Raw genomic sequence first — 24,895 nt, forward strand, 5'->3', positions numbered from 1 at the left:
TACACTTTATAATATTGAATCATAATTAAGGCTTCCTACTGTCCCCTGCTAAAGAATAACTTTCTTCTTCATATACCATATCGTGTCTACTCCCCATTTGCAGTGAGGGGAGATAGTGGAAGGAATGGGTAGTGGTGCCATTTCTGTCCCGAAGCAGAAATGAATGTGGGGTCATGGCTAGATGGGTCCCCCTTTTCTTAGGGCCATGATATAAAGGGAGACATGGTGGTAGCCCCCAGCCTAGAAATTTATCAGGGAAGTTCCTCAGATCTCCTAGTGAATTCTAATCGATTGATTGGGGGCTCTGGCTTTAAAGGCATCAATAAGATAGAAGTTTGTAGAACTAAGTATTTTGTATTTGGGGCTGGTGATGACTACCACAGAACCTAAATCTACGGAATGAGTAGTTGAGGTCAGTTTATATGTGAAAAATCAATGTTTAAATCTATCCTCTAGATAGATGCTAAGTCATACCACTTGGATGAACTATTTTTCCCCAAGGCCCAAATTTTCATTTGGGTTTTGTAGTGAGGAAGTTAGCTGCTAGTAAATGGTCCACCCACAAATAACCTAATAGTAATGATAGCATACCTATTTCTAGTGCCTTGCAGGATAAACTGTTTGCTTCTTTCCTTTTTGTGGGGAAGAATATGGAAATAATGATAAATTATAACTCGGAAGAAGGGTGGGTAATGGGGCAAGAGCCACATTGTGTGTGGGCTTGTGCTGTACTGATGATGATCCAACTCAGGGGTTGGTTCTCTGGCCCTGATATTACTCCTTGCCAAGATCCTCTCAATCCTGGGGATTCACCATCTAGGAGGGCAGCAGGTCCCCTGTGTGGCAGGGAAGGCAAGAGACTGGCTCCTTTAAATGTCCTGTTGTCAATGTTTCATGGTGACTACCTTGCTGACCAGGTCCTTGGCCTTTGTATCTTTAACAGTTTTCTCCACCTTCCCTATTCCTCCCTTGGCTATCTCATCAAGTTTCTTAGAAGCTGCTTCCTTTTGCAGTTTGGCAAAAATACATTCAAAGTTTTTGATAGTCCTGACCTTTTTTATTTTTGAATCCAGTTCGGCCAAACTCATGGACTGTTTTAGAAACCTAAGCAAACCGCTAGAGATTCAGGATTTATGTGGCTGATTTTAACCCAGCCCTTCTTTTCAGGGTTCACGCAATAAATACATGGCTCTTTCACCACCATTAGCTAGGTATGGTTGATATTCCAGGTGACAGTGGCCATGGTGTGTCATGATTCAGAATAATGTCCTGGAGGATGTATGTAGAGTAGGCTACATTAGCCTGCAAGAAGAGTTCTGCCAAGCATGGTATCCTGTTCGTCTTTATTAGAAGCCAAGAAGATAAAAGTTTCCAGTCAGGATTCACCTTCAAGGGCGTAACATTGTGTATCAGCACATGATTACTGTAGGTTGTGGTTGTACCAACAGAAAGTATCACATTGGTCCTAGGCATTTTGAACCATGTTCTGCCCTAGCAAAGATAGATAGTTAGAGAGATATAGATATAGATATATTTAGCAATTCAATAGAGAGTAGATTGGTTGGAAGTATATTTTTTTAGTACTTACTGTGTACCAGTCACTGTGTTGGTCATTGGGAATGCAAATACAAGCCAGCTAAACAGTACCTACCCTCAAGGAGCTTACATTCCAGTGGTGGAGGTGTGCAAGGTGAGGGGAGAAAATGCTGAAGTATAGAAGAGATGGTAGAGTAGCCAACAAAGAGAAGACTATGTGTTCTGGAGACAGCCGAGGTGAACATGAGATGAAAAATGGCTGGAAGAAGACACCAATGGGGAGGGTTGGGTCCAAGGTCAGAGGTTTCCCAAGGTAGTCCTGCATAGGGCAGGAGGTTGGATCATATGATTATTAATAACTCTAAAATAAAGTTATATGATAATAGAGTGTTATGGATAGAAGAGATTTCGGTCTAGACCTGTGAATTCAGCTAAGTCTCAATGTGGAAACATTATATAGAGAGATGTCAATCCACAACTTATTTGCACCTTACGGTATTGGAGAACTTCCTAGGGAACTGAGAGGTTAAGTCATTTAGAAGAGACCTTCGAGATCATCAGATCCATACTAATTTTATAAATGGGAAAACTGAGGCTCAAAGAGGTGAAGCAGTTTGCCCAAGACCACATGGCCAGTTCATGACAGAGCAGTGGCAAGAACCCTGGTTTCTTAACTCCCAAGCCCAGCATCCTTGCTCAGACATGCCATTGGCTCCAAGCATCATAATAGGGTGAAACTGTGACATCTACAGTCTGGCTAAACATTCCTGTCAGGCTGGCCCAAACTGCATAAATTCGTGGCCTTGTAAGTCATATCTGCAGCTGACAAAGAAGTGAACAGAGCAGAACACTTGCAAGTAGGGAGATGCTAATTGTTTCTAATAACATGAATCCAAAAGAACTGTGTTGTGGTTGGCATAAAATATACAAACTTTTCTTCATCCACTCCTTTTCCTTCTCAGAATCCTAAGATCTTTTAGGCACTCATGCAAAAAGTACTTAGGCATCACCTTTAGGCAGCTAGGTGGCTCAGTGGATAGAGTGCTGGGCCTGGAGTCAGGAAGACTCATCTTCCTGAACTAAAACGTGGCTTCAGACACTAGTGCGTCACCCTGGGCCAGTCACTTAACCCTGTTTGCCTTAGTTTACTCATCTGTAAAATGAGCCAGAGAAGAAAATGGCAAATCACCCCGATATCTTTGCCAAGAAAGCCCCAAATGGGGTCACAAAGAGTTGGACATGACTGAAACAAGTGCCTACTAAGTGCCAGGAACTTTATTATGTGCTGGGGACACAATGACCGAAAATAAAGAATACCTGGGCTCAAGAGCCTATATTCTACTAGGTGAAGAGAACATAAAAAATATAAAAATATACAAAAGGTAATTTTGGGGGAAGGCATTATCAATTTGCAAGGGGGTGTAGGGGTAGAGTGGAATCAGTAAAGGTCTGAAGTAGGAAATGCCACTTGAGCTGAGCTAATCTTTACTAAACTAGGGATTCTGAGAGGTGGAGATAAAGGAGGAGTTGATTCTAAGCCTGGGGAATAGCCAGTACAAAGACATGGTGGTGGGAGATGGCATGGCACCTTGAGAAACAGAGAGGACTAGCTTGACACTCCTTGCCATGAAGGTGAGTAAGGTATGAAAGGCAGGAAAGACAAACTGGAGTCAGGGAGTGAAGGCTCTACAAGCCAAACAGAGGGGCTCTTGTTATGTAGTCATTTCCCTCTTTGTGACCCCATTGGGGGTTTTCTTGGCAAAGATACTGGAGGGGTTTGCCATTGCCCTCTCCATCTCATTTTACAGATGAGGAAACTGAGGCAAACAGGGTTAAGTGATTTGCCCAAGGTCACAGAGCAAGTATATGAGACTAGATTTGAACTCAGGTCTTCTTGACTCCAGCCCTGGAACTCTATCCACTGAGCTACCTATCTGCCCCAGAGGAGCTTTTACTTAATCCTAGAAATATTAGGGAGCCACTCCAGAGCTTCCTGAAGATAACAGTGAAATAGTCAGACCTGTGCTTTACCACTGCCACTCAATCCTAAATGTTGCTCCCTGACTGCTTAGATCATAAGGTGCATGAGGCTTAAAACTGGTTTTTAATTTCCCTTGCATTCTACAAAGCTTCTGATGCCAAACCTAAGGAGTACATGGAAAAGAGAAAAACCTTTGCTGTCTTTATTCCCCGCGTGAATGGAAGACTCGGGTGCGAGAATAACAACTAATAATAGCTAGCATTTATATAATGTTTTAGGGTTTACAATGGGTTTTACCATTATTATCTCATCTGATCCTCATAATAACCATGCGAAGGAGGTTACACATTACAGATGGAGAAACTGAGCAGACAGAGCATAAGTGTCTTGCCCAGTGTCACAACTTACTCTATCTGGGATTGAATTTGAAGTCAGGTCTTCCTGACTCCAGTCTTGGTGCTCTATCCACTGCCCCACCTGGCTACATAAAGAATACTTTACTCAGGGGTCAAGCTTTCATTCCAGCTGTGACAGTAACCTTGGGCAAGCAAATTGTACCTAGGATCTGTCCCATGTAATGATTTTTACTGACTGTTTAGATGCAAACTTAGAAGGCATATATGCTGAGTAAGTCATTTGACTGAGCTATTAAAAGCAAATCAGCTCTTAAGGGAAGCCTTTTATATGGACCTTTACAATTAAATTTGTATAACATATTGATAAAGTAACAGGTATGGTAGAGCTTAATTACATTAGCACACATAAGTGAAATAGAAAAAACAAACCTAGTTTTTAAGAAGCATTGCTTCCTTATACTGATTTACTTCTTCAGCCAATGTAGCTCTAGACCAAGGCACTTATATCCAGAAGCTTCTCTCTCTCTCTCTCTCTCCTTCTCTCTCTCCCTCCCTGTATCCCTCCCTCCATCTCTCTGCTTCCCTCTCCCTTTTCCTCTCTCTCTCCCCTCCTCCTAGAATGAGGGCTCTGCTCTCATTTCCTCCACTTTCTCATCACCCACTCAATATGTTCTCTCTTCAACCCCACTTAGTCCAGCTTTAAACGTTACTACTGTACTAAAACTGTTGACAATTTCTTAATTGATGAATATTATGGCCTGTTCTCCATGTTTGTCCTCTTTGATTTTTCAGTCTTTCCATTCTATTAATTCTCCCCTGCCCTTGTATTGGGCTGCTAGGTGGTACAGTGGATAAAGTTCTAGGCCTGAAGTGAGTAAGACTCATCTTCCTGAGTTCAAATCTGGCCTCAGACACTTACTAGCTGCTCGACCCTGGGCAAGTCACTTAACCCTGTTTGCCTCAGTTTCCTCATCTGTAAAATGAGATGGAGAAGGAAATGGCAAACCACTCCAATATCTCTGCCAAGAAAACCATCTAAATGGGGTCACAAAGAGTGGGACATGACTGAAAAACAACTGAACACCACTCTCTCCTCCATCATGATCTGTCCTTTGTTGGCATCTGTGACTGCTGACTCCTGGTTGTCCTTTTGTGCAGGCACATTTATCAAATTCACAAATGATATAAAGTTGGCAGGGACCATGACTTCTACCATTGGATGGTACAAGTCACGTCTCACTGAGACTCGGGTTGGACAAGAGGCCAAAACTAAGAAGATGAAATTCCAATAGAGATCAAATATTTCACATGATTTTTTTAAAATGTCATTTCAATTCCAAAAGACTCATGATGGAAAATGCTATCTACATCCAGGGAAAGAACTATGGAGTCTGAATGTAGATCAAAGCATACTATTTTCTCATTTTTTATTTTTCATACCTTTTCCCTTTTGTTCTGTTTCTTCTCTAACAACATGACTAATGTGGAAATATGTTTACATGATTTCACATGTATAACCTATATCAGATTGCTTGCTGTCTTGGAGAGGGAAGATGGGAGGGAAGGAGGGAGAAAAAATTTGGAACTCAAAATCTTATAAAAATGAATATTGAAAACTATCTTTACATGTAATTGGAAAAAAATTAAATACTATTTACCAAAAAAAATCATTTAACCAACTGTGGACTGGTGGGGACCTAGGTGAAAACGATTCATTTTAAAAATACCCAAGTACAAAGGGAAATATCTCCTCCCTTATTTTGGCCGCTATTATTTTAGTAATACAGTCAAAGACTGAATTAGTTCTATACACAAAGTTGGTCTCCCTGGTTCTGATCCTTCTGTAATCCATCCTCTAATCGAGAGTTGAATTGATCTTAAATAGAAAGTCTGACCATGTAACACCCTAACTCCATTAAGTTAAGTCCAGTGTCTCCACCTTGCCCCAAAATCAAATACACAATTCCATGTTTGGCTTTTATAGGCCTTCACAAACTGGCCCCTTCTTCCCCTCCTATTCTTCTTATACATCATTCTCTTCCACATACTCTCTGATACAATGACACTGGCATCTTTACTATTCTTTGTACAAGACACTCCATCTCCTAATTGTGCATTTGCTCAGACTGTTACCTGCGCCTGGAATTCTCTCCCTCTTCATCTCCTCCTCCTGGTTTCCTGGCTTCCTTCAAGTCCCACCTTCTGTAAGAATCCTTTTCTGATCCTCTCTAATGCTAAGGCGGGCAGCTAGATGGAGCAGTGGATGGAACGCCATGACTGGAGTCAGGAAGCCTCATCTTCCTGAGTTCAAATCTGGCCTCAGACACTTGCTAGCTACATGACCCTGGACAAGTCACTTAACCCTGTTTGCCTCAGTTTCCTCATCTGTAAAATGAGATGGAAAAGGAAATGGCAAACCACTCCATCATCTTTGCCAAGAAAACCCCAAATGGGGTCACAGAGTCAAACATGATTGAAAAATGAACGAACAACAAAAATGTTAGTGCCTTCACTCTAAGATTTGCTCCAAATTATTACCTCTAGATCAATCATGTTAATACATAGTTGTTTTCATTAGATTAGATTTCCATTAGATTGAGAGCTACTTAAGAGCTGGACTTTCTTTGCCTCTCCTTAGGTCCTCTGTGCTTAGCAACATGGGAGGCACAAAGTAAATATTTATTGACTGATTGACTTGACACAGGCTTCATATGTTTTAACAATGTACTGTGGCTACCAATAGGACTAATTCAGTCTTAGACTGTATTACTAAAAGAGTAGCAGCCAAAATAAGGGAGAAGGTATCTCCCTCTACTCTGTGATCATCAACTGGAGTATTGTGTTTATTTTTCCTGCTAGCTATGCAATCTTGGGCAAGACATTAGGCCTCTCTGACCCTTAGTGTCTTCATCTGTAAAACATGAGAATGTTTTACATTACCCCACAGGGTTCTGAAGATCAAATGAAGCAATAAATGTAAGGTACTTTGCAAACTTTAAAACATTGTATTATTATATATTATAATATATATTTATGTATATTATATTTCAAACATTCAAATGTTATATTTTATATATTTTACAAATATATTTTATAAATATATATATGCACATTTACTTATATATTTTATAAATATATTATAAACATTACATTTTAAAAACATTACATATTATGTTTCTGTTACGACCCAATCTCAATCATTATCCTCAATGATTTTTCTGTCTTTCCATCCTGAAATTTCTATTCCAAAATGTCAAATGTTTTCATTATTCAACACACTTTCAAAAGAACATTGACAAGTTGGAGTGTGTTGTGAGAAAGGCGATGAGGACAGAGAAGGATTCCAAACCACGTCCCATGAGGAATGGTTGAAAGAATTGAGGAAGTCAGCCCCAATGGAATGTTAGCTACTAGAGCATGAGGACTGCCACATCCCTAGCACTTAGTAAAGTGCCTTGCACTGAGTAGGTGTTTAATTAATTTATGTTGAATTGAATTAGAGGCTAGAAAATGTAAGGAGGGCGATAATCAATTTCTTCAAATCTTTGAGGAACACATGAAACAAGAATTCTGATTGTTCTGGGTAACTCCAGCAAGGTAATCAATCATATTTTGGCTCAACATAGGGAAGAATGAAAAATCCCTCCAATCTCCACCCATTGACATCCTTCATTTTCTTCCTGGCTCAGCTAAGGTACCACCGCTTTCCCTGATGCTCCCTGGCTCTCAGTCATCTCTCCCTCTTCAGGTCTCACATGCCGTATGTCCCTCCTTCTCACTTGTATTTATTTGTGTGTATTTTAGTCTCCCTGACTAGACTTTCTCCTCCTTAAGCATAGGGAATCACCTTTGTATTTTAGTTTCCTATCACAGGCTGTCTTTCCAAGTGGGTGCATTTATATATTTATATTTTTTTAAATAAAAAGTATTTATTTAATTGAATTCTAGGAATTAAAGCTGTCCCAAAATGTAATAGACTCTTGAGATATTCTAGTGAGATCACTGGCACTGGCACATTTAAGTAAAAGAAAAATGATCATGATAAACATGCCATAAAGGGGATTCCTTTATTGGATAGGAGGGCAGAATACCTTACCTAGGAGGCATTGGGGTACAATGGAAAGAGCCCTAAACTTAGAGTGAAGAGATTTGGGTCTGAACCTCAGTTTCCTCCTCTGCAAAATTGTCAGGAGAGAGGGAAGGGGCATGGAACTGTGTACTAGATAATGTTTACTTCAGCTGGAAAGCAATGGTAATATGTTTTGACCTCAAATGCTCCTTTCTGCTGACTAAAGAGATGTACCAGCGTATGCATGTTCAGTTATCCCCCAAATGGGACGGATATCTTATGTTAATATCTTCCACATTGTATCCATCTTCAAAGAATAAAAAGATCTTACAAGATAAATTTATTTTTCTCTTTTCAGTGGATTCCTATTGCCTTTCTCTTAGACTAGTTCTGGAGTTAAGTTGCTAGTGACTGTGGAGAATTCCACCTAGCAGTCGAATTAGCAGCTCAAGTCTAATTGGAGTCGATCCTTGGCATTCTGCAAGCACTCTCATGTGTATTTTTCATTCTGTCAGGTTTTGTCGGCTCACATCTTTACTAGATTTGTATTCATAGGGAGGGTATGTGGATACATGCACACGTGCACACGTGTGTGTGTGTGTGTGTGTGTGTGTGTGTGTGTGTGTGTAAAAACTAAGAGCTTCCACCGTATCATGTTGTCTGCTTTTCACTACTTCCCTTTCCTCAGTAGTATGATCTTCCATAAAGTGTCATAGGCATATCCATGGATCTGTCAGTGATGACACATTGACATCCAGGGTGTCCCAAAAGTCTTAGTGAAGTTTTAAGCTTGAGTAAGACTGTATATGTAGGACTGCATCTTTATAAAAGTCATAAAATCCAACATTAACCTAGTGCTTGACAGTTTATGGATGGTTTTCCTTAATTTGTAACCTTGTAATTTATGTGGTACAGATATTACTACCCTATTTTACAGATTAAAAATGTGAAATTGAGAGGTTAAGTGCCTTGCTTGGAATCCCAGGGTCAGTAAGTGACAGATGGGAAGGAACCCAACTCTGATAACAAGTTCACTATACTTTATATTTTCAGTATTTTTAAAGCATTTGCTCCTAATGTATAGTTTTTGTTTTGTTGAAAGGTACTTTTTCAATATGTGGGAAATTTCATTCCACAGAAACTTCCAGCCTCCTTTCTAGCCTCCTCAGCTATCGGTTAATTAATGGGTCAGTCAAAGTGACTGATGGGCATTTGATCTTTATGAATGTGGATTAGCATGAAACAGGAACATCCTGAAGTTGAAAGCAATCCCTACCCAGTGGCAAGCTTTATCTTTTGGCTAGTTTTGCTACCCCACTTTTCAGCTATGACATGGCATTTTGATGTGCTCGGAAGGGAACTGAAGTACGTTACTACTTAATGCGCACCCTTTGATTTGAGGGAAACACTGAGAGCTGGTAGGAGAACATTTAATTTACTGTCTTGGTAACTCAACTTGTTAGAATTCCTGTTATAATGAAAATAAGCATGCGCTACACACACATACACACACACTCACACACACACACACACACATACACATGCACAAATATAATTCAGCCAGTAATGGAGGAAACCCAGCAGGAGATAGAATCATAGAAGGTTCAAGCATAGGATATTAGTGCTCACAGGCACTTTAGATGTAACTCAGTCTAACCCTTTCCCCCCCTACTCATGTACTCGGATCAAGAAACTGAAGACCAAATAGCTTAGAAAGCAAGTAACGCGTGTGCAGAGTTAGTTCTGGATTCTCACATCCAGCACATGCCTCAGAGGCCATAGAGTTCAAACCCTCATTTTACAGATGAGAAAATTGATGTCCAAGGAAGCTAAATGATTTGCCTAAGGTCACACAGGTTGTAAGCATCAGAGGCAGAATTTGAACCTTTGTTCTTTGACTCCCAAATATGTGCTTGTTCTTTTATTGTTGCCTCCTGTATTACCTAGAAAAGAACCCGTGCTTAATAAATGATTGGGTTTCCCCAACACAATGCCTCATTTCTGGTTCTTACTCTAATAATTACAACTACAACTAGAGGCTAGATTAAGTTACAGGAGAAAAAATAAAGTCATGGAATGTGGAATTCAATAAGCAACATGTATTTAAACATTTCACTCAGGCTCTGAGGATACAAAGGTAAAAAAAAAAGTTCCTGCTTCCAAAGAGATTATAGCATATACTAGCTTGATATTACCCTGCCCTGCCTCTCAAGGTTCTCTTCTCACCTTCTGCAATAACTCAACAGAAACCATCAAGTGGAGAAAATTCTCTTACCGTTTCATGATATGAATATCATCATCCTTGGTTAGGGGGTAAAAATTCTAGAATTCTGAGTGCAATCTGAGTTTTTAATCCCAAGAATCTGTGAATATCTTCGTTCTCATTATATCAAGCACTATAGCATTGTAGAAATCTATCATCACAAGACTTTAGCCTAACAACCCACAAAACGAAGTGAATAAAGAATACCCATTATTCAGACCTGATAGCCCAGAAAGCTGTTCTGGGGCACAGCTCTTGATCAGTCACTGCAAGCAGACAAAGAACTAGGCACAGAATTGAGAAGGAGGAGGAGAATGGGTTGGATTGCATTTGGGAAACTTCAGTGTGCTCTTAGGGGCTCTAAGCTTCTCTCTGAAACAAAGACTAAGTTTTTCAACATCCATATTTTTCTGGGATGCTCTGCAACTGTAAGTCATGGCACAATCTCTGAAGAAGTGAAATTGCAGCTACTCAAAGAACAATGCTGGGCATGATTAGATTATAGTATATTGGCAATGCAGACTTGCACAGCAGAACCAGTCTAAAGGGTATCATAAGAGAGATGTATGATAAGAAAAGGAAGTCGTTTTTGTCATGTCATGAGAGCCAGAGGGAATTGATGTTCAGTCTGAGTACCCCATCGATACCCATACAACATCAAGAGATTTTGACAAAGGTGTGTTCCGCACTGGATGGATTCTCCTGTAGAGGATTTATGGGAGTCTATGAACAACAACTGTGAAGGCTGAGAAGGCACGGATGGTTTGTACTTGCACTGTTAAAAGAAATACCCACATTGATGAGCTGGAAGATGTATTGAAATCCAAATCTGGTTCTAGAAGCCCACTGGGGTCATAGGTCATAGGTCTAGAACTGGAAGGTACCTCAGAGGCCATATTGTTCCAACTCTCATTTTGCAGTTGAGAAAACTGATGTCCAAGGAAGCTAAACAATTTGCGTAGATTCCCACAGGTTGTAGGGGTCAGAGACAGGATTTAAACCTTGGTTCTTGAGTCCCGAGTCAGTGCTTATTGTTGCCTCCCTCTGCTACCTTGCATATAACAGCTGCTTAATAAATAATTGGTGTTATTATTTAATTCTTTCTATCTCTTCATCAGAACCCCATCAGAACCGTTTCAATAAATGAACCAAAATAGAAGGATAAGAAGGAATAGGAAGATGTCATATATTTAATATGGGATAAAATGCTGGGGAAAAAGTGAGAAATGCTAGGTGCATTTAAGAACATTGTTCAGAATGTAGTGAAGTTGTAATTGCATTTCAATGCTTCAAGGATCCATAATTTTATTGGTTTGGTATTCCTCCCAATTAGATTGCAACCTAGATGGTTCCTTTATATTTTTTTTTGCTAGTTGCTACTGAAAAAAAAAAGTCACTCTCCAGCCAGCTTGCTTGTGATAAGCCTCTCCAAACTTTAATTGTTAAAATCTAAAAGTACTCAAGATAAAGGTATTATGATAAGCTGCCCACACACTTTATAAGAAATTGCACTAGCTTAATGTATCCATGTCCTTTGACAGATTTTTGCCATCATATAAATGATATTACATCCATAAACAACAAATAGAGAATATCTGGGATTTGGATTGGTTTTGATTTTATATACAGATCCATAAGGATGAGTAGAACAAGAGGTTGCAGGAAATGTAGAGAGAGCAGGAAAGTACATTTCTGAAGTGGTTTACTCAATTATGCATTCATTCTATTAATTTCATACCAAAGTCAATTTGAGGATCCTGCCTTCTTTCATTGGTATCTTCTGTGAAATAGTTTTTATGCAAGGCCAGCTAACTGACATGTATAAATCAAAACCAAAAGCAAGATTACAATGAGTATATATGTAAAAGGCCAGTCAGGGTCATAAGTAGATGACCTGATGATTTTCTTGGACCATAAGAGACAAAACAAGTTACCTTTCCTCTCCTTACCTTCCTTTCTGATTTTTCTCTCCATTCTTTCTACTTTGACCTGTTTAAGTTTATTTTAATAAAAATGATTTTTCAAGAAATAGATGATTTATGTTACAGTTCACTCTTTGGATGGGGGTGTATTTGTGCCATGTGACAGAGAGGTTGCCATGGTAATTTCTCATTATTGTTGAATAGAAAAATAATTACTCTGGCAAAATCTCACGTAACCTGTCAGTGCATAAGTTAAAGATGCCTAGGGGCAGCCTTGGCTCCAGGATCCTTTTTGGAGGGGGAAACACAGAGTGTCCTTATGAGGGAAGAAATTGGGAGGGGAGGAAAATGCTTTTGTGGATTTTTAATATAATTAAGATTGTCTTCTGCTATTTGACTGGCACCGTTCTTTTGAAAAGATTTGCAGTTTGGGCTGTCAATGGGCCTAGGTTCACCTGTAAGGAGGAACAAAAAGATTTAATCATAGGACTGAATACAGAACTTTTATTGAATGCGTACATTTCAGTGGTCTTTTTGTCTAATGAAAATGTATGGGAATTGTTGCATCCACCTCCCTTGCCTTTGTTCAGAGCAATTTAATTTCATTTTTATTTACCTGGAGGTTCCTTTATGCAAGTGTTCTTTTTCAACCCTTTCCGACCTGAGCTTTGGGGAAAAGAGTACAATTATTACTTATTAACATTCAGTGAATTCATTGAATGTTAATAAGCTAACTACATTTGTGTTTATCCCCCATTAGATGCTAAGCTTTATGAGGACAGGGGACCAATCCCTATCTCTTATCTTGACATTGAACCTTCCCCATTACCTAGCTTCATGCTCTGCATGCTTCAAATATTTGTTAAATGAAGAGATATGTGGATGGCTTGAAATATACATATATGTATGTTTGCTTGTTATCTACCGAGCTAATATAAAACTTCAACAATGATTTTCTTTTTTTCTCTTTTTTTGAAAAAAATATCTTAGACTATAAATATTACATGTCTCACATCAAGATAAATCCGTTTGCCTACTTTTTTTAAAGTCACATTGTATCATTCTATTCTTCGAGTCACCTTACAATGCAATGAAGACTCCTATGACTTTTTTTTGCCCACTTGGGTTACCTTGTGTTAATCTTTAACCATAGAATTTAATAGCTAAAAAGACATTTAGTCCAACCTCCTCATTTTGTGGATGAGAACCTTGTTGCTCCGAATGGTAAAACTACTTGTCCTATGTCACACAGCTACCTGCATTATTCAGAACTGGAACCTAGGTCCTCTGGCACTCTGATTCATGCTTTTTCCCACTACATCATATTATCTGTCACAAACACAGCAAATTGCAGTTATTTTGGTTAAAGTAGTTATAGTACTAACTCCTAAGATCATAGATTTACAGCTGGAAGGAACCTTAGGTTTAGATAGTCACACTCTCTTCATTAGAGACAAGAGGAAGCTGAGTTCAAGGCACCTTAAGTGGCTTGCCAAAGGTCCTATAGGCACTAAGTAGCACAGCAAGGATTCAAAGTCAGGTCAGGAAGGAGGGATTCTCTTTCCCTCCCTCCCTTCTCTTTCCCTGCCTCCCTTCTTCCCTCTCACACTCCTGCTTTATCTGTCTGTCTCTCTGTGTGTGTCTCTCTCTGTCTCTGTGTCTCTCTCATTCTTTCTCCCTCTCCCTCGCTCTCTCTCGCTCTCCCTCTCTTTCCTTCCCCTTCTCTCTCCCCATTTCCCTGTCTCTCCTAGGTTTTCCCATGTTCTCATCTATCTCTTCAATCCATCTACCTTATCTTTCTGTCTATAGTCATCTATAAAATGAGAATATTGGACTAAATGATCTCTTAGGGCCCTTTTAGCTGTAACATAGATTCTATAGATCTGATTTCTCAACTTTAAATGCCCAAATTTGAACTCCTCTAATTCTGTTGATTGCACCACTTGCTTCTAGGCACTGAAACTCAAACACTTGGAACTATCTTTAAATTTTTTCCTCTTTCCTTCACCCTCCAACATTCAATTTCCTGTCAGATCTCTAATTTCCCCTCTCACTACAAGTGCCCCAATTCAAATCTTCAATCTCTTCTCACTTAGGCAATTGTGACCACCTTCCAAGTAATCTCCCTGCCTCCTGTCTATCCCTTCTCCAATCTCTCTCTCACACTGATGCCTGAGAAAATCTGATATGTTCATGTATACACACATGTATATGTGTGTATATATATATACACATATATGTCACAGAAATGCACATATACCTCAGTGGGTAACCACTGAATATTTTGGAATGAGAGAGAGATTATTGTGAGCATATATTAAATATTTTGTGTATGAACACACCATGTATATATACACATGCATATACACACATACCTATACACATATACACACACATGTATATACTTCTTAACCTAGCATTCAATATTCAGGGCCTCCTAGCATTCAAAGCCATCTACAATCTGAATCTGACCGTTGTTTTAAACTTTTTATTGTGCTATTCCCTATTATATACATTCTATCTAAATTTGGCCACTATCTGTTCCTCTTTCTTCTCCTGACTTTCCCCCCCCTCTATGCCTTTAATCATGCCACTCCTTAGACGTAGAGCGTACTCTCCCCATCCCCATTTGAAGTTTCCATTCCTTTAGGACCTAGCTCAGGTGCCACTTTTTTCATGAAATCTTTCTTGATGTGCCCAGTGCTCTTACGGTCTGCAAATTTCTGATTACTTTGTCTAGACCTTTCCTTTATTCTTCCTCTTCTTTTTAAATCCTGACCCTTATATACTTTTTATTGTCCTGTGCATCATAATTATTTGCCTACATCTCTTCCAATCCCTACCACGTTAGATTGTAAGCTCCTTTAAGACAGTCTGCATCATATCTATTTTCATATCCCCAGTAACTAGCATAGTGCCTTATACACATACAGTAGGCAATTAATAAGTGCTTGTTTAAATTTTTGCTAAACACAAATACTACCCGGAGTCAACTGAAGGATTTAGGAAAAACATCACAGCATCTGTTCTAGAAAGGTACTTTAAGTAAATGCTTAAAATGTCAACACCACAGCTTTGTTTAGAAAAAGAGTCTGTGGATAGATTTCAGGGGATCCATGAACTTGGACAGGAAAAAAATACATCTTTATTTCAAAATAATTGGAAGCTTTTGTAATCCTGTATATTTTATTTTATGCATTTACAACTAGTATTCCACTAAGGGATACACAGACTTCACCAGGTTACCCAAAGGATCCATCACACACACACACACACACACACACACACACACACACACACAAGAACCCTTGCATCAGAAGAACAAGAATACCCCATCCACCCCACCAAATAACTAAATGGAATAGTAGCATTCTAACATTCTATTTCAGTAATCAAATGACATCAAGAAAGAATTTTAAATTATTTTTGGCTATCAAACTCTTGTCTGTATTTTTGGCAACCCATTGGTAAATCTGTGGTCAGAGAGAAGAATACAGCCTGAAGCAAGTGTAGTAGTAGAGATGCACCCTACCTTGGGACTTTTCTAAACTCAATCCCTCATTAATAGAGATGATAACATGACTATTTCTGTGGCTACACTGCCTGCCAACTATAGCAACACAACCTTGGGTCCACAACTATGACCATTCTTTACTGTCAAGGTGCTTCTGGGAATATTTAGCGCTTTCAAGATGTGAGCAAGATTGTGTAGCTCTAATAGAAAGATGTCCAAATGGTCAATTGTGATGTGATCTCTATACTAATCCCCAACATTATTCCTTCATCTGTGGTTTGCAGAGATTCCTAGCAGGAAGGAAAATGTAGGCAGCAGTCTAGATTGAGCTCTCTGTTGACTCTGTAGTTAAGTAGCCCGGTAGATAAAGTGCTGGGCTTGGAATCAGGAAGACCTGAGTTTAAATCCTTTCTCAGACAAGATTACTAGCTGTCTGATCTGGGCAAGTCATTTAACCTCTTTCTGTCTCAGTTTGTTCATCTATAAAATAAGGTTAGACTTGATTAACTCTAAGGACCCTGTCAGCTCTATATTTATGACTTCAGCCATTTCTCCTCCGCTTTTCCACCTGTTGATAGTAGAATGACTTTATAAAAGCCAGGGTTAACTTTTCAGCAGATAATGCCCAAGCTCTCTTCTCATTGCTTAGTTTCTATTGCCTCTGCTGTCTCTTCCTGTTGATTCTATCAAACTGGACCATATCACCTGCCTTAGTAATGGCAGCACTGATTGAGAATTTCATGATCACTTCATTTTTCAAATCAAGTGGCAGTTGAGTTTAGCAAAATGAGAAAGCAGCACAGTCTTGAGTGATATGAGCTTGAACAGATTTCGGGAGACCATGTTCGATAGAAGGTCCTGATGTGCTGTGGTCCATGGAATCACAAAGAGTCACACACTACCGAGTGACTGAACAACAGCAACTTGAATAATATTACTATGCAGCATCTCCAGAGAATTGTGTTTCCATTTTGATTTCTCTGGTCTCTGACACTTGCTGCTATTGTCTCCGAGGAGTAGCTATGCTCTTTGTGTAGGCACTGCCATCTCCTGTTCTCAAAGCAGATGAGCTTGAAGATGGAGAAAGCTGAGTATTTGATCATCTGCAACTCTCATGTATCTAGACATTCAAGCAGGGAGCTCCTACTACACTGGGCTGTTTGATTTGCTGCCAAAAGATTGTTTACTTGGTCCAATTGAGGCTTTTTTATCTCATTTCAGCTCTCTAGCATCTTTATTATGCAGATTAGAGAAACACAAAACAACTTCACTGATCCCAGGAACAATAATAAATATACAAGTAGAAACAAGGGATGTTCAAAGTGCAGGTTTATTGTTAAGAAGAACTACATGTGGGGGTGGGGTATCAAAAAGACTAGAAAGGAGATAGTTGAGTCCAATTGGAATTATTTCTTTTTGTTTGTAAGAAACAGTAGGTAACTGATTTGTGATAGAAAATACTGCAATTTGAAAGAATGATTGCCCCATCAAACACATAACTAGACTGCAGAGAAACAGTGTGGTATCATAGAAAGAATCTACAGACTGGAGAGCCTAGGTTCAAATCCTGTCCCAACATTAACTGTGACCTTGAACAAATCATTTAACTTCTCTGAATATCAGTTTCCCAAGCTAAAAACAAGGATAATGGTCCCTACTTGACAATTATGAAGATTAAATGTGGCAATTTATCTCACTTTATCATCAGAACAAATGAAATGAATGAAGCATTTATTAAGTGCTTACTATGTGCAAAGCACTATGCTAATCTCTGGTTATACAAAGGAAAAAGTAAGTTCCTGCTTTCAAGGGGTTCACATTCTAATGGTGGGGGGAGATAATGGAAATAGTATGACACAGACTCTGCTCTCAATGATATCATCTAGGACAACCTCCTTTTTTATATTTAACCACCAGATGGCATTGCTAGCCACCAACCTGACCCAGTTCAACAGAAAGGCCCAGACTTAAATTAAGTCCTCTGATTACCCTGACAATTATGCATTCTACCCCACTGAGCAGAAACACCACAAGAGTGCTAAATATTCTGTGGTTCTCAGAGAGTGGACGATCTTCTATTCTTTAGCTCCACCTGTCTTTCTGGGTAGTTATCCTGTCTTGCAAACCAGCAGGTTACAATTAGTATGAATTTACACAAACAGAATTCATTCTGAGCTCCTGCCTTTGGTGACCCTGTCTTTTTCCTGAACTTTTTCTCTGGGACCTTTGCATAATAGAATCAGCCCCATGTAAACAGACAGAATATTTTTGACTATATACCATATTTCATTCTTTGCATAGAAGCAACATTGAGTAAAATAAATAAAACAATATCAAAAACAAACATGAGTGTATATGCATATATACAGATGTATGTTTATCTATACATACATACACATACATATATACACACATATGTATATATGTGTGTGTGTGTATATATATATATATGTATGTATGTGTGTGTATGCATACACACACACACATACCACCTCAACCCCCAGTACCTAAACTTGACCAAGCCATGGTGAAAGAGAGAGGAGCTGAAGGATTGAAGGTGCTATATATAAACAAGATAACTGTGGCCCTTATAGTTGAGGTAATATGTCCAAAGTCATGCTCATAATTGAAACCTGAAGTTTTGTAAATAAATGAGATTGTCCAATACAGTATAAAAGTCAGACTGAAGTCAGAAGACCTAGCTTCAAATCTTGGCTCTGCTTCTTACTCTATGTGTGACTTTGAAATAACTCAGTTCTCCTTTCTGGGCTTCAACTTCCTCATGTGCCCAATGAGAGAGTTGAACTAAATGATCTCAATATGCATTCTAATCCCCACTGAATTTCCATTGTGAGACAGTGTTGCATAGTGGTAGAGACTGGATCTACCTGAATTCAAGTACCACCCAAGAAACGTTAAGAGCCATATAACACCTGGTCAGACCATTTAACTTCTCTAAAATGGAGAAAATAAATCTTAGCTCACAGGGTGGTTGTGAGGAGTAAATGGTGTGATATAAGTAACACAAATGCTTTGTAATCCTTAAGAAATTATAAAAAAAGATGAGCTTTTATTCACAGGATAAAAATTTTAAAACCTATTAAGCATGGCATTCAGTGCCTGTCACAATCTGCCTTCCCAGCCTTATGTCCTTTTCCTCCTCCTCACTCGCTTTATTTTTCTTCCTACCTCAGTACATTTACACATTACATGCTGTTTTCCATGCCTAGAATGCAGTCTTTCTATATCTCTACTTCTCAGAATCCTTTCTAACTTCAGGACTTAACTCAGTTACCACCACCTTAATTGGGCTTTCCTGAATCTCCACTGTCCATCATTACTGCTCTCTCCTTTCTCCATACCATATTCATTTATACACTTGTTTCATCCCATCAGTGATTATAAGCTCCTTTAGGACACTAGGGGCTAAACTGTTTCATTTGGGGATTTTGTCTCCCCTCTCCTCCGATGCCTCCAACACAGTTCCTTACTCAAAATGGAGGCCCTTAATGTTTACTGAATTGTTTTTAATTGAACAATCCTATGGTTGCCATCATGATAATTAACTAGGCAACTAACCTAAAAATGATGGCAGCAGAACCCAAGGATAGGTCAAAAGATGGTATAGTATCAACAAATGAGTTTTTGTGAACCATGGTTCCCTTGATTTTGTTTTTATTACTGTTCCCATTGGCACTTGAGAAAAAAGAATTTGTGAACTGTGCCTTTTTTCCTTGAAGTATTTTCAGTAGAAAAGGACTGGATCCAGTTTGTTGGGTCAGGGTAGCTAATTTTTGCAAACCCTTCCCTCTTCTGAACATTCCTGTTTGTTTTGAGGGTATATCATCCTCCCAGTCCCTCAAGCCTGCAACCTCAGCATCATCTCTGACTTACCTGCATAGCCAAAACATTGTCTGATATTGTTGTTTCTGCCCTTACAATGACACAGCCGCCACTCTAGGATAGGCTTTTCTTGCCTCTTGCCTGGATTATTACAATAGCCTTCTAACTGGTCTCTTTGCCTCACAACTCTCCCTACTCCAATTTGTCTTCCACTCATTTACCAAAGTACTTTTCCTAAAAGGTAGGTATGATTATATCATATCCCTGCTCAATAAATTCCGGTGGCTTCCCATTAGCTCTAGGATCAAGTATAAAGTCATCTGTTTAGCATTTAAAGCTCTTCACAACCTGGTCTCTTCCTTTCTAGTCTTTTTTTTTGTATTTTACTACTTTCCATGCAATCTATGATCTAACCACACTGGCCTAGTGGCAATTCCTCATACACGTTATTACTCCAATAATATTAGCTCACATTTTTATAGGACTTGACAGTTCATAAAGCACTTTCTTCGTCTCAGTTCTCTGAGCTACAAGTATTTTTATACCCATTTTACAGAACCCAGAACAGAAGTTCTGAGAGGTTGTGACTTACCTAACATCACACAGCTGGTAACACAAGTCTTCTAACTACAAATCCAGTGCTTTTCTCATCAAGGAAGCAAGCAAGCAATTATCAAGTTTCTACTGTGTGCCAGGCATTGTGTTAGATACTGTGTAAACATAGGCAGCAACAGCCCTTGCCCACAAGGAGCTTATATTCTATTGGAGTAGAAAAATGTGCTTATGTAGTTTATATGCAAAACACACAAAATGGATTGAAATTCATTTTTTTTAGCAGAGGAGGTTCTAGCAATTAGGGGAATCAGGACACTTCTTTAGTAGGCAATAGCTCTCGAGATAAGTGCTTATAGAAGCTGAAAATTCAGAGAAGTGATAGTGAGGAGTATGAGTATTCCAGATATGGGGAACAGCCTGGGCAAATGCCCAGAGGCAGAGATAGACTGGGGAACATGAGATAACCTAATTGGGCTGGAATGTGGAATGTGGATCGAAGAGCAATAAATAATAAAGTCTGGACTGTGAAGGCATTTACATCCCAGACAGAGCAGTTTCTAGTTCATTTTAGGAGCAGTAAAGAACCATTGATGTTTCTTGACCAGAGGTGTGACATGGGAAGACCTGTGCTTTGGGAAAATCATTGGGCATCTGTGTAGAGGATGAATCAGAGAGACTGCCAGTGAAGAGATGAATTAAAGGGCTATTGTAGTTGTCTAGACAGGAGGTTAGGAGGGTGTGAACTGAAGAAGACTTGTGGAGTGGAGAAAAGGAGACCTATGTGACAGGTGTTGGGAAGGTAGAATCAAAACCTTGGTAGACAGGTAGAATCAAAAATGACAAATGGCAAATTGAGGGTCTGACAAATTTATATTTGTCACCATGGTTCTAGTCACCCAGGCCCTCAACTTAACATTCATCCTCAACTCTTCATTCCCTTTCAACCCTTGGATCCAATCAATGGTCAAGTCTTTTTGAGTCTACCCTGACAACACTGCTCACAAAGGGCACTTTTCTCCACTCCATGAACATATATATGCATATGTGTGTGTGTGTATATATATATATATAATATATATACATATATATTATATATATATATGTATGTATACATATACACGTTTGCGTGTGTGTGTGTGTGTGTGTGTGTGTGCAAGACAATGAACTCTGATTTGAACATGCTGACTTTGAGATCTCTGTGGTGCATCCAGGTAGAGATAACTACCTGGCAGTTAGGCTGTGGAACTGGAGCTCAGGAGAAAGATGAAGCCTTTATATGTTGATATGAGATCATAAGACTAAAGTACAAAAACCCAGTCAATCTTGGGGGAAGATGATTTTGAACTGGGTAGCAGCTGCCTAGGTGAGCCAGCTTCGTGTAGGAGTCAGCTGATTTAATCTGTTCCTGCATTGTGGTATCTTCTATTTTTCTTCACTTAGAAGAAAGAGAAAGGATGGGAAGAAGGAAGGAAAAGAAAGAAAGGAAAGAGAGGAGGGAAGGAAGGAAGGAAAAGAGGGAAAGAAAGAGTGAAGAAAGGAAGGAAGGAGAGAAAGAGAAAGAAAGAGATGGAGAGAGGAAAGACAGAAAAGAAAGAAAGTGAGGAAGGAAATAAAGAAAGAGAGGAAGGAAGAAAAAGAAAAACAAACAAAGAAAAAGAAAGAAGGAAATAGAGGAAGCAAAACAAGGAAGGAAAAGAAAGAGAAAAGGAGAGTGAAAGAAGGAAAGACAAGAAGGAAGGAAACAAAAGAGAGAAAGAAGGAAAGAGAGGAGGATGGAAAATAAAGAAAGAGAAAGAAGGAAGGAAAGAAAGAGAAAGAAAGAGAGGAAGGAAGGAAAAGAAAGAGAAACAGAGAAAGAAGGTAGGTAGGAAGGAAGGAAGAAAGGAAAGAAGGAAAAAAGAGAAAGAGAGAGGGAGGGATGAAGAGATGGAGGGAGGGAAGAGAAGATCATGAGATCTAGGATTTTTCAAAGACCCCTGGGCCCTTAGACTGACCCATGAGTGGGGCAACTGTTAGGTGGGTGGGTTGTTTGTTGTTTGTAGTCTGGGACTGCTTTTCAGTCTGGTATAAAGCTAAAAAGAAAGAAAAGAGTAGTTTGTATACAGCTTCAATCATTTTTTCCTGGGTGGATCTGTTTTTAACATATTTCTTTAGGAAAGTAACCGTACTAATTGGGAAAATGCCAAAAGAAAGCAGTTTCCATTTGTCCAAGTTTGTTCTGTTTGTGAAGAAGATGATGACTACGTAAATCTTTGGTGGCCCTTTTTTATTGTTCTTTCCCGGGCTCAAGACTCATTCCTGAGGCTTGCCAGGGATAGCAACTTTATGCTGCCATAAGAACAACAAGTTAATAGAGAAAGGGAGGCCCATGGTTCTCACGAATGGTCACTGAGAAATGGAGGCTATTATCCAGGGAGCAGCCCTCCCTTGGATAATTCCTCTTTAAAAATAAATCCCTGCAGCACTGAAATCTGTGGAGCATCTTCCCCTCAACATATGGCCCCAAAGCAAGCTCTCTCAGGGAAAGAGTCCAACGTGGTACTCAAGAATTTGAGGAAATAAGGGTCTGCCATTTGGATGAAGGAGTGGTGCTGAATTGCTCCTTAAGCCATGAGGCTCCTTCACAGCATTCCTGGCTCACTCTCATAGGATAGATCATATGTCCCTATAAAGACACGCAATAGCTCATAGGCAGTGCTCAGCTAAACAGGACTCAGCACGCTTTCCAGATAACTAAATGAGATACTACTAGTACTACTACCACTGCTGCTACTACTATTACCACTACCACTACTACTGCTACCACCACCACCAACATTTATGCAGTGCCAGCTATGTGCCAGGCATTGTGCTAAAGCATTTTACAAATATTATCTCATTTGATATTCACAACAACCCTGGGAAGTAGGCACAATTGTTATCTCCACTTTACAGTTAAGTAAACTGAGGCAAACAGAGGTTGTAACTTGTCTAGAGTTACACAGCAAGTAAGTGTCTGTGGTGAGATTTGAACTCAGGTCTTCCTGACTCCAGGCCCAGCACTCTATCCACTTCACCACCTAACTGCCTCTAAAGTAGATGGTTTTTTGTTTAGTTGTTTCTCAGTCATGTGACCCTATTTGGTGTTTTCTCGGCAAAGATACTGGAGTGATTTGCTGTTTCTTTCTCCAGCTCATTTTATAGATGAGGAAACTGAGGCAAATGGGGTTAAGTGACTTTGTGTGGTCAAGTAAATGTCTGAGGCCAGATTTGAACTCAGGAAGTTGAGTCTTCCTGACTCTAGCACTCTATCCACTGTGCCACTTAACTGCCCCAGTCCGGCTGCTACCTATCCCCAAACAAGTCTCCTTTCTGTAAATGCTCAGTATTCTACCGAATTATCCTATTTTCAACAAACATATTCCAGTAACAACCAGTATAATTTCCTGTAAAGTCCACTCTTTTGCACAAAATTATGAAAATACATTATAGGCATATATAGCCACATCTAGGATTATATGCAACTGGTATCTTTCCTAGGCACATTTAATATTCAGTCTCACAGGCTTCTATCCACTAAGTGCCTTCTCTGCCAAAGCACTAGATTAGGCTATGCATGGGTGAGATCCAAAAGAAGAAGAAGACAGGTCCTGGTGCTATGGAACTGACAGACTGATAGAAGAGATAAAACATTGATACAAGTAACTATAACATGAAATCAATAAGAAGGGAATAAGCATTTATTAAGTGCCTACTATGTGCTAGGCACTGTACTAAGAACTTTAAAATATTATCTCATTTGATCCTCACAACAACCCTGGGAGGTAGGTACAATTATTATCCCCATTCTACAGTTGAGAAAAATGAGGCAGATGGAGGTTAAGTGAGCCTCCCAGGGTCACCCAGCTAGTAAGTGTCTGAGGCCAGATGTGAACTTGGGTCTTCCTGATTCTAGACTCTGATACCATCTAGCTTAATGAAGGACAAGAAGGTACGGAGGGGTTGTGATGAAAAGATTTAGTTACTCACAGACAGAAAGATCCAGGAAGTTTCCAGTGAAAGATATAGATGTCGCCCTATCTGTTATTAAATAACTTATTAAAAACATTAGCCAGGGGGCCAGTCCCCTCACCAGAATGGATTCTCAACACAGCAAAGAGAGAAAAATACATTAAACATAAATGATTTGTGTTAAAAGTCAGTTAAGAACTTAGTTTGTGTCTGTAATAAGTATGTTAGATGCCTATAAATACATCTTCAATAATTAATTTTCTTTTAATTTGTATTAACTAGCTTATAGAATAAGAAATTGATCCTGATTTGAGCAACTAATTTAAAGAGGGATCAAATGCACAACCTCACCTTCAAAACTACCCACGCGTCTCTGCTTTTTTAATAAATAAATGAAGACTGGGATTTCTTTCTCCTTTTGAGAAGTTTTCTTTCTTTGGTTCCACCCTGATAAATCCATGATTCCTCTCTTTCCAGGACAGTGACAACCTCTGGTGGGATGCCTTTGCAACGGAGTTTTTTGAAGACGATGCCACATTAACCCTTTCATTTTGCTTGGAAGATGGACCAAAGCGATACAGTAAGAAAGAAGTTTCTATTTTCTAATAGTGTCCCTTTTGCTTCCCTAACTCTCTCCTGTAAGAAAAACCACAGGGGTTTCGAAAGAGTCGAACAGGGCTGACAGCCTGACAATAAATGCCTCCACTTCTGCCAGTGCGTTCAATTCCCATCAAGACACTGTAAGAGGAAACAGTGCTCCAAGCCTGCCTTGAGAAATCTCTTTAGAGGTTTAGGATGTTTGGGTACTTCCATATTTTAAGAGCCAGTAAAAATAAAGACATGAACAAATGCTATGATAAGTTAAA

At 39.3% G+C, this 24,895-nt stretch overlaps 1 protein-coding gene across 7 annotated transcripts in view; it reads left to right on the top strand.

Moving 5' to 3' along the window:
- LDB2 (LIM domain binding 2) overlaps nt 1–24,895 on the top strand; it is a 418,128-nt gene that overhangs the window by 120,728 nt on the left and 272,505 nt on the right. For all 7 annotated transcript variants that reach the window (XM_036764610.1, XM_036764606.1, XM_036764608.1 and 4 more), the window contains exon 2: nt 24,507–24,609. In XM_036764610.1, coding sequence (XP_036620505.1) covers nt 24,507–24,609 — 103 coding nt within the window. The remainder of the gene's footprint in view (nt 1–24,506; nt 24,610–24,895) is intronic.

Source organism: Trichosurus vulpecula, chromosome 6, assembly GCF_011100635.1.
Source record: "Trichosurus vulpecula isolate mTriVul1 chromosome 6, mTriVul1.pri, whole genome shotgun sequence".
In the NCBI taxonomy this organism is placed as follows: Eukaryota; Metazoa; Chordata; class Mammalia; order Diprotodontia; family Phalangeridae; genus Trichosurus; species Trichosurus vulpecula.